At 36.4% G+C, this 18,932-nt stretch overlaps 1 protein-coding gene across 1 annotated transcript; it reads right to left on the bottom strand.

Annotated features, from left to right (window-relative positions):
• Positions 1 to 220: 220 nt before the first annotated feature.
• On the bottom strand, positions 221 to 1,147 carry LOC121150499 (putative vomeronasal receptor-like protein 4). Its single transcript, XM_040971431.1, has one exon. It carries the CDS (start codon positions 1,145 to 1,147, stop codon positions 221 to 223), a length of 927 nt encoding a protein of 308 aa, XP_040827365.1.
• Positions 1,148 to 18,932: the final 17,785 nt, after the last annotated feature.

The following is an 18,932-nucleotide window of genomic DNA, read 5'->3' as shown; positions in this document are numbered from 1 at the left end:
CAATTTGCTTAATTATACGAGGAAAAATAAGGCGCAGAAATTTCCATTAGTGAAGAAATGTGAAGTGAGAGGGGCACATATGCTTTGTTAATGACAGTTTTCAAACAAAAATTGAGATGTAACTTAAAAATGCAACTAAAATGCTGTGTATTTATGCTAGACATAATTATGTAAATTCTTATTATTTAATTGAAGAAAATTTCACGTTTAGAGTGTTTCATCAATTTGTTAAGATTTTTAACATACCAATCACATTATGCAGAAGAGCTATTATTCTTTTATCAGAACTAATAAGCACCAAAGGACTGACAGTGGCATAGACATTTCCCACCAGTCTCTGGATGTCCAGGACAACCTGATCATATTTACGCAATATGATTGAGAAGGATGAGATGATGATATCCAAACAGTACATAATCACAAAGAAACTCACCAGCACTAGGACAGTATGAGTGGCCCTTTTGGCTGGGGAGCTTCTTGGGGAAATGCTCATGCTGTGAAGGTACTCAGACTTCCTCTGATGGCTACATAAGAAAATGACCATGTGCATGCTGGAGAGCAGCATGAGCCCTACAAAGAAGACATTCTGGGACAAGATAAGCATGATATATAGTGCCATGATGATGGAGTTCACTGAGGAGAGTGAGCAATACTTAGTGACATTTAGTAGATTAGTTTTGTTAGGATGAACTACAGTATAAATGATTATGTTACTATTGGAAAACAGGTTAAGGCACCAAAAAGAGAACAAAGCAATGATAATATAATATGTCAGTTGATGTTTAAATCTTGACAAATAGAAGGAGCTTGGACTGATGGTGATGACCTGAATAATACTTAAGAGACAGGTGGTGGAGATGGAGAGACCCCTAGCCACTCTACTCACGTACAGCACAAGCTTACATTTCAATTCATTTACAAAAGTCAAGAAACTGAACATGTCTTCAGATAAAATATCCAGTGTAGTAAGGAGCATCACTATGTGAACAAAAGCCAGGTGACAGGTGGTTATATCAGTGGGCCTTGGCTTATGGACCTGGTGGATTGTGATGATGTGGAAGACAAGAAGGAAGACATTAGCTAAGATTCCAATGCCAGCTTGGACAAAATACACATTTTTTAGAAACATTAGTGGTAACTTGTTCATCTCAGCTTACTGAATGTGTTTTAAATACCTATAAAACAAAACACAGATCTTTTTGTTATGAAAGCCACCAGAAATCATCATTTATTTCACCTACTGATTTATAATGAGCCCTAAATTAATAGGATTTCCTGAAAACTAATCTTCTGCAGGTTTTCTGCAACAAATGACTTTTGTCTCCTTGGAATACCTTGAAAACTCCACAACACAAAATCTCATTTTTAATATCCCACACCTAAACTTTTTGACATATATTCTGAACACACATGTAAGTAACTCATAATCAATAATGACTGGCAGAAAACATGCATTCCTCTGTAACCACAAGACATGAATGAATTAACAAAGCACATACTGCATTGCTGATGAAATGGTGAATTTTATTCAAAGCTTCAAACTCGTTATCAAAATCATTGGTGTATGAGAATTGATAACAACTTGCTTCATAAACACGGACGTGCACCCTCAGCACAGCATGGATTCAGGACAAAACTAAGTGATTGACTATTGACATTTTTGGAGAATCATAATAATTCAATTTCAGCAATATATTTAAGCCTGGAATAGATCAGGGCAATCATTAGTTACCTATGAATAAACTTTTATTGGCTTTTTTCATATATGATGAGCCATTCAATGAAAATAAAATAATTACATAAAGCAGTCTGAATATGAGTTCTAGTATTTTCTTCTATCATTTCAATATTTGGCTAATTCTCTATATCAGGGCCCTCATTCTATACATGTCCACTAAGTCCTGAAGCAAATTTGATTCAATAGATCATCAAATGCTTTTCTTTTCCTTGATACTCTTTTCTTGATAGTCTTTCCTTGAGACTCTTGATAGTATACAAATCAGTGATGAGAGATCTGGTTACTATGATTGAACATTGTCAGGTGACATAACATATTCACATAATTTCTGTTGAAAGTTGCCTTAATCCTCATAATCTAGCAACTGATACTTCTTTATATCATTTATCATATGTATAAACCTCAAAATACCATTTATTAATTATTTTAGCTTTAAGGGTAATTGTGTATCCTATATTTTCTGTGTGAAAATATAGTGGCCTCATGGAAGAACCATTGAATCTGTAATAAATACTGCTTATCTCAAATACCTGAGATACAAGAAAATTTGGCTTGGTTGCCTATAGTTTAATTATTATATAAGTCAGGATTTGTATCTTCTTGGTACAAAGTAAACATTTCTAAAATGTGAATGTGCATATCAATTTTCACTGCAACAAGTGACAACCTGGGGTTTATGAGGCTGAAGTTGATGCCCCAGGGAACTCTCAGGTGAAAGAAATTATGGAGAACGTTCAATTGATTTATTCTTTCATATTAAACTCCAAAAATTATGTAATCATAGATTATGATGAAGAACACCTCAATTAAGTGGTCCAGGAACCAAAAGACCAAGGATGAAATCCCTGAGCTTGAACTAGACATGTACATAAAACAGTAGGTGTAATAACAGTGAGAAACTTTCTGTAAAAACTCACTGACTAGTTTGTACAGAAAAAAATATTTTTACATGATTCTTTCAAAAAGAGAACAAACACAAGTATGAAAATCAATGCAGAGAAAGAGACAGAGACAGAAGAGGCGCAGAGATGGAGAGACAGAATCTTCCATCTAATAGTTCACTCCTATAAATGTCAACAAAAGTTGTGGCTGATCCTGGCCAAAATTATAGCTGAGGAACTCCACTGGGTCTCCCATGTGTATAGGAGGTCCGAGTACTTTAGCCCTCAATACTGCTTCTCAAGTGCATTAACAACAGGGAATTGAATCAGGAACATGAAAAACCAGAACTTGAATTTATATTCAAATTGGATGTTGGTGTCTAAAGTAACTTAAACCACAATGATTATCCCCAAAATGATAAATATAAACCATCTTTTCCCCTCTTGATTACAGTATCAATTATTAAAGTGTTGTACTGAGTGATATCTCATAATATTATTTTATGAATGAATATACAATGATACTTGCATTCCATGTAGACTTAAGTGTATTGGCATATATGACAAAATATATTATTTTCATAATATCTAATGAGAAGTGATATCTTTCTCGTAAGTTTGACCATATTTCTTGAGTAGCATTTAACATACACGACATCATTCATAAAATTGAAATGGAATGAGAATTCGGATGAAAAGATACATGTGAGCCTGAGTATAGTCTTTATAGATGGAACTGAATCATCTGGCTGAATCAAGCAGATAAATATCTTTTCTAACATGATTAGGTCCATCCAAGTATATTTTTAATAAAATGGACAAATTCCAGAACAGTAGCTAAGGCAAGCCCCTAAAGGAATCTTATTATAGCAATGTTTCATCAATGTTTTGGATGCAGATTTTAATGCAGCTGAAATACAGATGCATTATCTCAAACATTTAATCCCCACCACCAGTGAGAAAGTATTAAATAAGAAAATTCTCAGTGAAGAGACAAGAGATGAAAACTACAGGGGATTATAGGAAATCATAAACATGATCAGGGGATGCCCAAAAATTCTCCCTAAAAGTGCATTTTAAAACCATCAGAATCAAGTAGAAACCAGGACAGTATAAAATTGTGTTAAGGGCTAATCACGCATCTACCTGTGTATTACTCCTGTAAGGAAGTTAATAGCCCCCACCTAATCCTACCAAATGGTGAATTTTGTATAAAAATGAGTAATTTGCTCTGTGCTTCTTTTTCTCCAATCAAGCCCATTGTGTCCAGGGCACTTGATTTGCACCTTCCTTAATCCATGAATGCAAAGTTCTAAAATGAAAAATATAGAACTTCATGATCAATGGTATGAGGAAACATCAGCAGACATTCTGTGTGTTACATATCCCCAGTGTTTATACCTGTGCAGCCTTAAAGTGGATGATCCCTCAGCATGCTGCATTTTATTCACAGCAGTTTCATATGTGTTCACTGCTTTTCCTCCATTTTAAATATGCATAAATGCTAGAATACCATTGTTAAGCAAATTAGAACATTCTAGTGAGGAGCCTCTGATATCTTTGCAACTAAATTGAAATTGAAAATGTGTTTTTTATACACAAGTCTTTAAGATGAAATGTAAGTTAAAACTTTTAAAGGGGAAGAGGAATATTAGTGGTGTTGATCATTTTTCTATCACATTCCCATTATGTATTATAAGTTATTTCTCTCAATTTTGTAAAAAAAATTCAATATTATCAATATTACAAGTTGGTTGATTTTGAAAGCTAAATACTAAAACAATTTACTTGAAGAGAACATTTGAAGGGCAGATGCACCAGCTCAACTGGTTAATCTATGCATATATCCACATCTCAATCGGTGCCAGTGTGTGTCCCAGATGCTCTACTTCCCTTATAGCTCCATGCTTACAGCCTGAGTAAAGCAGCAGAGGATGGGCCAAAGCTTTGGAATTCTACTCCCAGAGGGAAACTCGGAAGAATCTCCTGGCTTCTGGCTTCAGGTCAGCTCAGCTTCAAACGTTTGACCATTTAGAGGCTAGAAATCTTTCTTTCAGGGTTGCTTCTGTCTATAATTTGCTTTTGCAATAATAAAAAATAAATCTTATAAACAGGAAGTATTTGATCTTATGCTGTTTATTGTGGTGCAACTTTCATCTAAACTAATAATTTAAAAATATTTTGTGTATAATAGGAGACAATACGGATATTTTATGACTGAAAAATATGTTATCAACATATACTGTAAGAGAAATTTACATGGCTGCTTGCTAAAAAGTATTAATAATTATTAAGGACATTTGTATGGCTTTCACTATGAAGTGAAAAGTAATGAAGCATTCTAAACTATCTTGAATTTTTTCTAAATTTTGGAGAACAAAGTAAATACCAGCAAAGCATAGCTGAATCAGTTCAGATTTAATCCATTTAATTAGGTAAAATTTAAGTTAAATAAATATGTTAAATTGAAGCTATATTAGAATAATGAAAATGTAACACAGTTAATTTAAATCTGTAACAAAATGCGTGTATATTTTAAATGATTCAATTGGTTAGTTATATAATACTTTAAATTGAATATTTCATTCATGTACGACTGAAGCAAAGAACAGATAATTTCCTAACATTTCCCTGAAAAATGCCATGCTTCATTACAGAACTCACCTGCTCTTGGAGAATTCTGAACCTGACACAGAGAAAGACATTCTAGCAGCAAAGCCTCTGTTGCGAATACATTGTGAGATGAATCCTCAAGATGTGCTTATAGGGAATTGATGACCCCAGTTCATCTCCCGCCAGACCCTTAACTGTCATTTCAATTGTAGAAGCATCAGACTTGTCCTTGGCATCCTTAGAATAATAGCCACCCCAAGGAAAAAGTAAACTTCCTGGATTTCTGAGAAGCCACCTAGAGCAGCTGGGTTTGACTCTTCTCACCTGTGGACTGATTTCTCCAAGGCAGCCTTGCCTGGGCATGTTGTCTGCTCTCAGTCCTTACCAATAGAGCATAGGAAAATAATAAACTTAATTTCAGGACATGTACAAGCCACAGATGGCTTGTCAAAATATCCCCACTGCACAATATGACCTGTGGTGACATCCCGACGGGTCCTCTTGTGGGTCAACTCCTCAGTGAAACAGCGAAGAATTTGCTAATCAGGAAACTATTCAGTCCCAATCCTACTTGGGAAAAGTAATATCTTACTTCCAGGGGACACATCTCTAAACCTGGATGTCCTCATTGGTAGCAGAACATGGGCTATATCTCCCCTGCTTTACTCTAGTCGTGAATGCATTTCTGAAGGCTAAGGTCAGAACAGAGAACATGGTCAATATTTTTGAAGATGTCACACCCAGTCTCCTGTATCGTGACAACTCTCCCTCAGTCCCCTCTGCCAGTTTCAATCACAATTCTTTTTCATGCCACATACTGAGAAGTACAGGAACTAGATTCTACCAACTCTATCCACCAGCCACCTCTTTGTTATGAATTGCCTCAAAGTGAGTCCTTAACCTGATTAGAGCAGCAACAACTTTGGACCCTTGATGCATCCAATGACTGCTGATATTTCAGTGATGATATTTCTCCTCTTCACAAGCATATACACACATGCACTCAACATCTCTGACTCTTGGGTCCATTGTGGAGAACTTTCTGAGTATCCTCTTTGATCCAGTCTGGAACAGTTACCCATCTGAGCTGTATGGGCCCACCATTCCCAGTTAACTATGAATGCTTCGTGTGTGGGATGGTGACTGCTGTGGAGCAAAATGTGCTGGGTCTTCACTGACAGACTCACAGAGTTGAGTTGCTAGCTATTTTTATTTGCGCAAATTTCTCAAGCCCTGACAAAATTATCCCTGAATACAAGAAATCCAAGACCGATATAATGTGGAATATGCAAAATCTTGAATATAAAACCTTCCTTTTAAGATAATGAAATAAATCATATGATAATGACAGTGCATTTTTCTTTCATTTTGATTCTTTCAGGGGTGGCTATTCAAGGGTAGATGGATACATGTTACGGGATTTGTCTTGATATTTAGGCTATCTAAAGGACTTACTGCAATTTGAGTTGCATTTAATAAATCAATTTTAATCGACAACAGTAATTGTGTACTTTTACAGAGTGAGTTGTGCTCATCTCATTCATGTGTCCATTATAAAATTATCCAGTCAAACTAATTAGCATTTCCCTCACTACCAATGTATAACATATATTAGTACGTTCATTTTAGGAGCAGACACACAAAGAAGGTTATGGAGTTTTTACTCTCTTATTCATTCCTTAAATATATTAAATAGCAGTAGGTGACAGGATAAAGGTATGATCCAGGATTAATCCAATGTTTTGCATGGGAGTAAGGACCAAACTAATTGATCTCATTGCTTACACTTTAAGAGGTTATATTAAAAACAGAAATGAGGATCATATACAAAACTATAACTCAGTGACTTTTGTATGGTATTCCAGTATCCCAACCAGATTCTTATCACCAGGCCAAAAACTTTACAAATCACCCCTAAAGAATTTATTCTTCAGCAAGTTTTAAATACATAAGGAAATCCCCACAGTTCTGCCGTTACACACAATTATTGCAAGGATGAATATTACTGCAGAAAAATTTCTACATTTAGCACTGCATCCCCAAATACAGTTGCCTGTGAGATAATATAGTCCCTGAAACTTTGACTTATTATGCATTGCTAATCAAATTGGAAAGCCTGGGATGGACTGAAAGTGTGGGAAAGAATACCAGAGGAAAATGACAGCTGGGTCAGTCTGAAATTGATAGCATTGATTTGTGTCTGTTTTATTTACTACTCTATTCCCAATACGTACAAGAATATCTAACACACAACAGTAAAAGAAGAATTTGTGCCAACACATTTAGTGAAGATACTATAGTGTTTATTGATGAAAACCATTACTGTGCAGCAATGCACACTGCTCTCCACCAAGGAAATTTGCCTGCATTTTAGTCGTGGCCAAAGCAATTTGTATATACTTTCCTTTTGTTCAGTTTTCAGAACACCACCAAGTAATACTCATAAAATGGCCCCATTTTGGTGCTGATATTTGGCAGCAAATGAAGACTTTGGAGAGCAACCCAAGCATATACATCACTTTTGTATAGAACAGTATGTTCTTGTGAGAACTCATTTTAGGGGATTACAATTGTTTTCTATGAGGTCCTTCCTAATAAACTGATCTCCCAACACTAAGATCTAATCTCAGAGATTTCAACACATCACCTTCTCCACCTAGGACCAAGCATACATCACAGGAACAATCAGGGGTATTCTCAAACTGTATTCAAATCATACTGCCACATGATTCTTTCATCTCTGAGCATATATTCCAATATTGAAACTTTTATTTCGGTTTTGACATCATAATTTTAATCAATTTTCAAAATTTGAAGATAAACATATGCACATTTCATTTATAAAAAATCAGTCTGCATATACATCTATATCTCATTTCCCCGCACTTATATGTATCTTTATATTTTAGGAATAGTTGTCAATTCTGATATAAATTTTTAATTTTTGAATATTTTTTATTTATTATGATATTATCATTTTATGATACAGTGTCTTAGGATCCTGGTATTTCCCTTATCCCCTTCCCAAATCCTTCTTCCCATCCTAGTTCCTCTAGATTATTACTATGGTATAGTTCTTCATACTCAGTCATATGTCCATCATTGAGGGCATAGACAATGCCAGTGAGGCGAGCATCCTATTGCTAAGATATAGCAAACTGTTTCGTTGTAAGTCCTTCTTTGTCTGGAAGTAGAGATGAATACTACATTTTATCCTTAACTCTGCATATGTTAGTCTCAATTTCAAAGTTACTGTACATCCCCTTAAATGAAAAGCCACAATACAAAATTAACAATAGGAGGAAAAACAGAAATTTACAGTACCATTAAGTTAAATAACTTGTTACTAGATATGACAGCCTCCATTGCACAGCTACTATACATTCCCCTAAATGAAAGTCACAAAACAAAACCAACAACAGTAAGGAAAAAGAAATTAACAGCACCATGACGTTAAATAACATGCTACTAAATGACTAATGTGTGGCTGAAGAAATGAAAATCTAGAACCTTCTTGAAGATGATGCTACTGTATGATCTATGAGTCATTGAAGAATTTAATCAGAAGAAACTGCTTTAAAGAGATGTAAAAACAAAACATTAAAATCCATGAGATATAGTTTCTGCTGATTTTTCTTGGTGAAATGTGTCTCTTCTAGACAACAGTTAGATGGGTTTTGTTTTTTAATCCAGTCTATTAATATATGATGTTTGATTGAGCTTAAACTATTGACATTCAGGGTTAATATTTTCTGCAGCATTATTCCCAATATCCAAAAGATGTACTCAAATGTTTATCAACAGTTGAAGAATAAGAACATGTTGTATGTCAATACAAAGTAATAGAATTTGACATTTAAACAAAAGAAACTGTGTCATTCACCATGTGGATGGAACTAGGGAACATTACAGTGTCAAAAAGTCAAACACAGAAAGAGGGATACTTGAGTTCAACTGATGAATAGGAGTTGAAAAGTCAGTATTCAAGGCAGACAATTCTTCAACGCAGATTTTAAATCTTAAAGCATAGCAAGGAATCAATGAGCAACACAAAATAAAATGTTGATTAAAATAATAGTGAAAATGTGAGGGCTTATACAGATATATGGCATTTGAACTCTATAAAAATGTAGGAACGCTTGCTCAAAAAAAAAAAAAAGGAAGCAAGCATGAAATTTGTGAACACAATAAATCCTGATTTAGGAAAAAATATAGTAAACAAGCAATATTTTAAAATTCTGGCATTTATCACAAAAGCAGAAAAACAGAATTAAAGTACATCTTCACTAATTTCTTGAAACTTAAGTATGAAATTTTTTTTAATTATTTATTTTTTATTGGAAAGGTGGATATACAGAGATGAGAAGAGACAGAGAGGAAGATCTTCCATCCAATGGTTTACTCCCCAAGCTGCCACAATGGCTGGTGCTGAGCCAGTCCAAAACCAGGAGCCAGGAGCTTCTTCCTTGTCTCCCATTTGAATGCAGGGTCCCAAAGCTTTGGGCTGTCCTCAGCTTTCCCAGGGCACAAGCAGGGAGCTGGATGGAAAGCAGGGCTGCCAGGATTAGAACTGGCACCCAAATGTGATCCTGGCAAGTGCAAGGCAAGGCCCTTAACCACTACACTATTGCGCTGGGCCCTCCTATTAAACTTTTTACCTTGATGTTTTATAGGAAGATTCGGGATGCTAACTTTGTCACATATTGCAAATATAAAAAGTATGTATTCTGAGGTTTGTAGATACCCACTCTCCTCATGTTTTCTTTAAATTTTCTTGTCAAAATTTATATAAAGGGAACAAGTTTCTTGTATTTCGTATGTATTGCTTTAAGAATAAAATGAAACCTCTCCTATGTCATCATCTTCTCTCTTATTATTTTTCTTTCAATTCTTTTTTTTTAAAGATTTATTTTTATTGGAAAGGTGGCTATACAGAGAGGAGAGAAAGAGAGGAAGATCTTCCGTCCGATGATTCACTCCCCAAGCGGCTGCAACGGTCGATGCTATGCCGATTCGAAGCCAGGAGCCTCTTTTAGGTCTCCCATGCGGGTGCAGGGTCCCAAAGCTTTGGGCAGTCCTGGACTGCTTTCCTGGGCCACATGCAGGGAGCTGGATGGGAAGTGGGGCTGCTGGGATTAGAATCGGTGCCCATATGGGATCCTGGGTGTTCAAGGCGAGGACCTTAACCACTGCGCCATCACACCGGGCCCTTCTTTTTATTCTTAAAATGACATAGTTTGAGTCTATTTCATAATCATATTCTTAACCCTCCACTAAATAAAGAAATCCACAGGTTGGTTGGGTTGTCAGATTCAAACAGTTCCTCCATGAGTAAACTAAAATTTAATGTAAACAATAAAACAAAACCTAAGCTTACTTACGAATTGCAGATTGGAGCTGTTCACTTTATGAGATTTATAGAACCTTAACAATACCGAAGCAAGTAATGTATACATTTTGCTTTCATACTCAGCCTGTTAAATGGAGTTCACTGTAGGTCTTCTGCTTTTGAGTACTGAGTCTTGAGTCCTCTAATGCATAAATAGCTAAACTCTGCTAAAAAGATTTTCTGGAATACACATTGTTAACAATAGAATGTGAGGAAATCTGCCCCAATCGGTAGATAGGAACCTCATGTTATATCCTCACTCAGAGGAGATTAAAAACTTATAATGTGGGCTCTGCATGGTAGCTTAGGGGTTGAAGTCCCTGCCTGAGCCAGGATCCCATATGGAATTTTGCTCTTGTCTACACTGAAAGTACAACCTGGTGAAAAAAGTGCCATTAATTGAATGCTCTTGGTAATATTAGAAGCATGACTATTTGTGTATTTCAGAATAAGCCACAAAGCTAACATATTTCAACAGTCTTTCTGTAATCTGCTCCTGAGAATACTGGCAAAAATGATAAAAATGCTACCAAGGAGATAAAACTTAGAAACAGAGCTAAAACCCATTTATCCTGCTGCCATTATTCTCCTTGATAATATACTGTGCTTTTAACCTCATGGTGTAATGTAAAATCTCTTTTTTTAAGCTATTATTAGGATTGTATTCAATGGACTTAATGTACATATTTAAACACTACTCTTGACCAATTCTTGTAAACTTGTGTGAAGAGATTCCATTTAGGTTTAAATGATATTAGCTATCAAAAATAACCTGTAGTGTCAAAAAATGCAATTAATCTACATAAATATATCTCCGTTTAAAAAGTTCCATTGAACTAACTGATCATATAGAGAATGCTACTTGTATTAACAGCCAACAAGTAATTGCATGTGATCCCACTGTATCATAAAAATTAAAAGTTACAATTATGCATGATTTTGTTTCATATCTCTTATACACAATTTTAAATGACTAGATACATGAGTAAAATGTATCAATCATATTATGTTTATATATATATAAACGTTTTTGTGGTTTTTAACTAATTATGATTTTTAATTGTGTTTCATTGATCTTCATGTATATTTTTGCACAACTATAAGAATGATTTGTTTACAACTGTCATGTAACATATTTTTGTATCTGGAATCATGATATTCTCAGCTTTGTTTTTTAGATTGATTCAGCTGTTTGGGATTGCTTTCATTTCCACATGAATTTCAGCATTTTTTTTTTCTAAATCTGAGGGGTCTATCAGGTATTATGAAGATTTTTCCATGTTTTGATGTTACATTTTATGTTACATTTTATGTTACATTTTCATCAGAAAGTTTTCTACCATTCATTCCAACTCATTTATTTTTTTTTAGCTATTGTGAATCAATGGATTGTAAATTCTTTCTCAGCCATGTAATTCCTTGGTGTGTGCAAACAATGCTCTTTTTGTGTTCATTTTATTTGCTGAAACTTCAGCAAACTCATTGAAGAGTTCCAATAGTCTCCCAGTAGAGCCCATTTGTTCCACTATATTGAGAATTATGACATCTGTAATTAGGAGTATCATGACTTTATTCCAGTTATCATCCTTCTAATTCTTTTTCTTGCCTAAGGGATCTACTAAAAATTCCAGGACTACATTGGACAGAAATGACAAGAATGGAAATGCTTGACTGTTTCCAGATTTTAGACTAAATGATTCTGACTTACTTCATCTACAAAACCAGTACCATATAAACTGCAAAACAGGAAAAGATATGACAAAGTTTGAACTATACAACAATAACTATTGAACCAAAAATCCTCTACAAGATACAAGCAAAGGGCCTGGCAGCATGGCCTAATGGCTAAAGTCCTCACCTTGAACGCACCGGGATCCCATATGGGCGCAGGGTCTGGTCCTAGCAGCTCCACTTTCCATCCAGCTCCCTGCTTGTGGCCTGGGAAAGCAGTCGAGGACGGCTCAATACTTTGGTAACATGCACCCGTGTGGGAGACCCAGAAGAGGTTCCCAGCTGTGGTCACTTGGGGAGTGAATCATTGGACGGAAGATCTTCCTCTCTATCTCTCCTCCTCTCTTTATATCTGCCTTTCCAATAAAAATAACATAAATCATTTTTTTTAAAAAAGTATACAGGCTAAATGATAATGATAGCTAAATGATAATGACAGGCAAAAAGTTGAAGAATGAGAGAAGTGTCATGATATTTTTAAAACTTGTAAGTCTTTAGATTTGACTGTTAGAGCTTTTATAGATTTAAGTCTCAAAGATACTTTATCATGTGTTCCATGAAAATCATTTTGAAAACACAAAGTGAATGTTGCTGAGAAATTTTACTCTGAATAGCCTGGCATGGAAGAACTTGCTACAAGCTCTGGCCCTAGCAAGGAATTTCTCCAGGTGACCCTGGTCCTGCAATGATGGCAGCTGCTACTGAAAATGCTGCAAAATGATTTAGAGAGAGTGAGTATTTCACACCTGTCTCACCAAGCTTGGTAATTCGGTTCTGAAATTTATTGGTTCACTTGCTCAATGAATTAATCATGTATGCCACCTATTCCTTACCAACCAGTTCCATTTTTCCGTAAAGATCAGTGTAAGAAAGTATTATGTGTTACTTCCATTTTTGTGTTTTTTTAATAGCTTTATAGTATCAAAGTTTTTATGTTTATCATATTAATTTTATATGCAGTTATATACATAAAGAGATTCTATGTTTTCTCTTCTAAAGTTCATATGTGTATTTAGCTGAATGCCATAAACGCACACAACACACACATACACTCACACACCAATTTCCACATACTCATTAACTCCTCCAGTTTTTGTAATATCCAAGCTGAAACTGAACAAATCCAAGCATCAAGAATTCAATCTTAATCTCCCATGAAGGAGACTATGACCCAAGAACTTGAGCCATCAACTGATTTTTTAATCGCCTCACAAGAAGAAAGTTGAATCAGAAATGGAGGTAGGGGTCACCATGGAGGAACAGTACGCTATGTGGATACTTGTGATGAAAGTCTCAGTTGCTTTGCTTCTGTTCCATCTCAATGCTAATGTCACTGCTAAAAGAAAGGAGGATGGCTGAGTTTCCTGGGCTAAACACCCACATGGCAATTCTACTTATCAGACTGGACCACCAGCCTTTGCCATTGTGGTCTTTGGGGGAGCAAATCAGATAATGTAAATATAGCATGACCCATATGGATACATTAAAACAAAAGAAAAACAAAGTATTCAACCTCTAAAATGCGTTTGTTTGATGCACATGCTGCATTTCAACAGGAAAGAAGGAGTAGATCAAACCTTTTATCAGGAGCAGAAACAAAGTTGATCAACTTGTACCTACCTTATGCAAGGAATATAAATGTCTCACTGGATGAAGAGAAGTCATTTGATCAAACCCAACACAACTTCATGCAAAATACCTTATGCATAAGATACAAGGAACATCAAGATCATACCATCCTTGTCAGGAATAAAAAAAAAAAAGATAATGTATAATCTTGAGTTTGAAAATTTTCCCCAAACTCTTCTCTCACTTTCTGAAAGAAACTGAAACATTGAAGACAGGATGATTTTGACAAGAGACTATAACATAAAAACAAAGGAAGTGGATTCCCAGGTGAAAGGTAGAAAAATGTTTGCAGAGGAATTGCCATAGAAAACAGAGTGATGCTGAGGATCAGGAAGAACTGTATAAAATATGCAGCACTGATTATAGCACCAAATGTGACTCCTACAGCTGGGGCTGGAGCAGTCCCCGGCTTCTCAGTACAGCATGGAGATAGACTGCCTTAGCACTTATCACTGTTGATGATGCTTGAGGGAGAGGGAAGCTCCTGCACATGTGCAACAATGCAATTTTATCATTAGAATAAATCCTGTGACTCACTGACTGTTAGTACAGCTGGGAGAGTTGTCAGGGGTGAAGCAGCCATGTGGGAGCATGAGACGCTTTCATGTCCCCACCTACCAAAGGCTCTGATGATCAGCCTGCCAAGAAGCAGAAGTCATATGAAGCTGGCTATGGAAATGCTTCTGCTCCTCCTATGGATGGGCAGCCTCACGGGGCCTGAGAGTGAATTCTCTGGACTGTCTCCTGTGGGAGCCTTTTGGGCTACAACCATGGGAATTCCAGGACTGTATGATAGGTTGTGGTGTGTAGCGGTCTCTCTGGGAAATTGTTGTGATTGAATTCAAAGGCTCAGATATCCAAGATTGACTGGGATGGATCATTGCAGATGGCTCGGTGATCATGCTGAGGGCTGCTCAAATGCTTTGTGTCGTCTATGTGCTTGTGTGGGTGGGAGTTGTAGCCATTGTGGGATAAACATCGGCACTGATCAGCTTGGAAGACAGGCTGTGATTTTGCAGATGTCATCATAATCTCTACACTCCTGCCAATAGTTTCACTATGCCCAACTTGGGTGTCACTGTAGATTCTCCCTGGTCCCATTCAACACACAGCTCTTGATAGTCTCTGAAAAAGAAGACATGCAACTATGCCTTAGAAGTATCATTCAAAGACAGAATACCAATAGAGGAATGAAAGATCAAGTGTTTCTACAAAAGTCTAAAGATAAATGCTGAAATATAAGAAAAAGAACAAGGAAGACATAAGGAATTGTGAAGACAAAGATTGATGAAATAATAAAACAAATTCAAACTGATAATCATAAGACCACACAAAAGCACAGAGGAATGACTTCATGAAAGAAATCAATACAAAACACAGATGAAAACACAACCAAGAGATATTGAAGAGAAACCAAACTGAAATATTACAAATTCAAATAGGGGCACAGCACGTTTTTAATCCACTGCAACATATGGGTACCACTTCATGTCCAAGTGGCTCCACTTCCCATGAAGCTTCCTGTTTATGTCCTGTAAAAGCAGGGGAAAATGGTCCAGGTCCTTGGTTCCTGCACATATGTGGGAGACCTGGAGGAATATTTTGTTTCACAGTCACAGATAAGCTCAGCTTTTGTCATTGCAGCCACTGGTGTGTGAACCAGTAGATGAACAACCTTTCTTTGTGCATCTACTTCTGCCCATAAATCTGAATTTCAAAGAAATATTTAAGAATACAGGACCAAATCAATGTGAAATAAAAATCTAATAGCATGTTTAGTGAGGAAAAAGTTAGGATATCTATGATTTAACACAGAGTCTTAGAAATATGTTAGCTGACAAAGAACCAAAAAATAAAATTAGATAGACTCTAATTTTTAACCATGACTTGTCTAGATTTACAAATGATTCCAAAGAATGTGCTACACATAGAAACAGTGAAAGATGGTCATCATTATGGAAAAAATGTGGGCACAGAAATTTCTCTTGTAAAGGTCTAGAAAAAAGCAAACAATAAGCATTTATTGGAAATTGGTGAGACGGTCATTAATTATCAATAGTATACTTGAATGTAAATGGCTTGAATTATCCAATTGAAAGATACAGACTGTCTGAATGGATTAAATCCAAGCCTCATCTATGTTCTGCCTATGATTATCACTTCAAAAAGAATGATAGACACACTGAGGTTTAAAGGATAGATAATGTTATTCCTTACAAATGGAAATTAAAAAAAAGAAAAGGAGGACCCAAACAATGTTAGAAAAAATTGGTGTTAACAAAAACCCACTAAAGAAACTGAGAAAGGCATTACACAATAACTAAGGGATTAATTCAACAGGAATATGTAATCATAATAAATTTATATGAACCCAATGTCAAGGTGCCTGGTCCTTTAAAACAAATGTTAATAGATCTAATGGGAGACTAGCACCTGAAAACAATAGCTCGAGGGAAATCAGAAACCCCCATTCATAATTGGAAAGATCAATTAGAAAATCAACAATGAAATAACAAAATTTCATCTAAAACTAACAAGGACCAAATGTAGCTAGTTGAGAACTACAGAAAATTTCAGCCCACAGTTGGACAACACACGTTTCTTTGATAGAACATGTATTGATAGAAACCTGGAAATATTGATTCAAGATATTATGCTTAACATATCAAAATTTAAAAGTTCATTTAAAATTAATTATTAGTAATTTTCTCAGTAGTTGAAAATAGAGGGAAATAATCCTGCCCAAATCTTCTTTTAGAAACTCCAGCTCTCTAACTCTGAGGCAAAAATATTCTGTTTTCAAAAACAAGTGTTTTCTTTTTTTGCTTCTATAAGAAACCTTACCAAAAAGTAATGTATTTTCTAACTAACTGATTTCAAAATGAGGTAATAGACTATTTCAATGAAATAGCTATAAAAGGTTTTCCTTACAAATATGGTTAAATAATGTTTAATAACAATCAGACATTTTAAAATATAAAGACACTACATTCAGTGCTGAATAACAAATCTCTAATAATTTAATGTGAGGTGTCAGATGTGAAAATATGCAGTTAAGGTCTCTAGTCACCAGTGAAGTCAGTGTTTAAGATATAAAATCATGCTTCCTCCCAGTTTTTACAATTCCAAGGACAGATTCTTCGTAGCTTTCTTTCCCTGGAAGGAGAGCAGTGGGATATGAACAATGTATTAATTACCCATCACTTAGAGTTGTTGTCAAGACGAAAGCAAAGAGACATACGCAAATGCATCCCAGTTACTATCAAACAGAAGGTGCTTGAGATTTCAGAATGGGAGGAAGAAGCTGCCAGCAACACCCATCTGATGTCCCTTTTGCCCTAAACAAGGTGCTAGATATTGTTGCCTAATGAGAACAGGCACCCTTTTACCATTTCTGCTTTTCATTGTGAATTTCTTTTTCTTTTTTAATGAACCTGAGTAACTCATTTGTTGTCACTTCCAGAGATAGTGCTTAAAATTTTCAAGCCACAGGAATGCTGGTGTCTGTCCTCTTTCAGAGCCCCTCCTGTCTCTAGGATAGAATCTTTTCAATAATTCCTGCTTTGCAGAATGGAGTTTTCTGCTTAATATATCTGTCATGTGAAAGAAGAAAGGAGTTTGTGTCATTTTTTTATGTTGAATTACCTGCAACACTGAAATGCAGAAGATTTTTTTTTTTTTCTTCTGAGTTCTGGGGCAGCACATTAAAAAGACTTTCTTGAGGGGTTGGGGAGAGCACAATGTTTTAACTGGTTCGTGCTCCACCTGCAGGCAACAACATCTTGTATGGAACCCTTCAAGTCCCAGCTGATCCACATCCAATGGAGCTCCCTTCTTGTGGCCTGTAAAGCAAGGATGATGGCCCAGACCCTTGGGACCATGCACCTACAAGGTATAATAACAAAGCTACACCAAAACAGCCAAGACCAGACCAATGATAAAACGAGGCTATTTTGGCGTGTGCTCCTGGTCGAGGTATACTAGTCTGCAAGGGAGTCGGCTGGGCAAGCTGCACCCAGACTTAGGTGATGCTTAGCACCCAGACTTAGTGGTGCTGATGGGACATGAGGTAGAGGCAAGTGTTGCTTTCTGATTGGTTGGCTTCATTTGAATGAGTCTCCTGGCGGCTATTCTCTGCAGGGAACTTTTGCTGCCACCTAGGACCATTCAGTTTGCCAGGATAACCGTCCACTTCTACAGTGTAATATAACACCATTAATCTTGTCTGGCTGCTTTTTGCTGAATAGGAACAGTGATTAATAAGGTCAACTTTGGGAGGATTGGATAAGACAAAAGTGTAGGGGAGGTGTCAGTGTGGGCAAGCTGAATACAGATGTGAGGAGTGGAGGGGCATCTGATTGTGACTCAGGAGGCTTTCTGTCAGAGAAAATTCCAGCAGATGGTGGACCCCAGCCTTCCCTGACATGTGCTCATTAAACCCTTTGCGGATCTTCCCGTCCAGTAATTGATCCCCTGATATTGGCACCTGTTAGATTTATAACAGTCGACTAAGGAAAATGACAGATGAGAAATTGGGCCTGGAGGCAGGACAATTACATTGAGGAATGCCAAGAGATGGGTCAGGGGCCAATCAACAGAGAATTGGCCCTTGAGATCCAAGACACAAATTGGTGTAGTTCTGTATGAGGATCATAGATTGATACTGGGTTTCCCATTGCCACACAGCTATTTAGAATAATATAATTTGTGGAGTGGGGGGGGGGAAGGGTTAGACACATGTCCTCAGAATTGACATGGGTTCTGATGTCCTTATGGAGTGAATACAGCTTAAATGAAGGGAAAGGTGTTGCCTGCTGGCAAAAAGAGATGTAAGAGTGGGGTGAGGAAGTTTGGAGAGCTTGAGTGTTGTGGGTCCCAAAGAAGTGACAGACCACTCATTCTTGGTAAGGCAAGTGAAATATCTGAGGTGAGAGACATTATACCAGAGGTT

The sequence above is a fragment of the Ochotona curzoniae genome, unplaced genomic scaffold (assembly GCF_017591425.1).
Source record: "Ochotona curzoniae isolate NIBS_2020 unplaced genomic scaffold, NIBS_Ocur_1.0 contig_2135, whole genome shotgun sequence".
Taxonomy (NCBI): domain Eukaryota; kingdom Metazoa; phylum Chordata; class Mammalia; order Lagomorpha; family Ochotonidae; genus Ochotona; species Ochotona curzoniae.
This window is presented reverse-complemented; position numbering and strand designations above follow the sequence as displayed.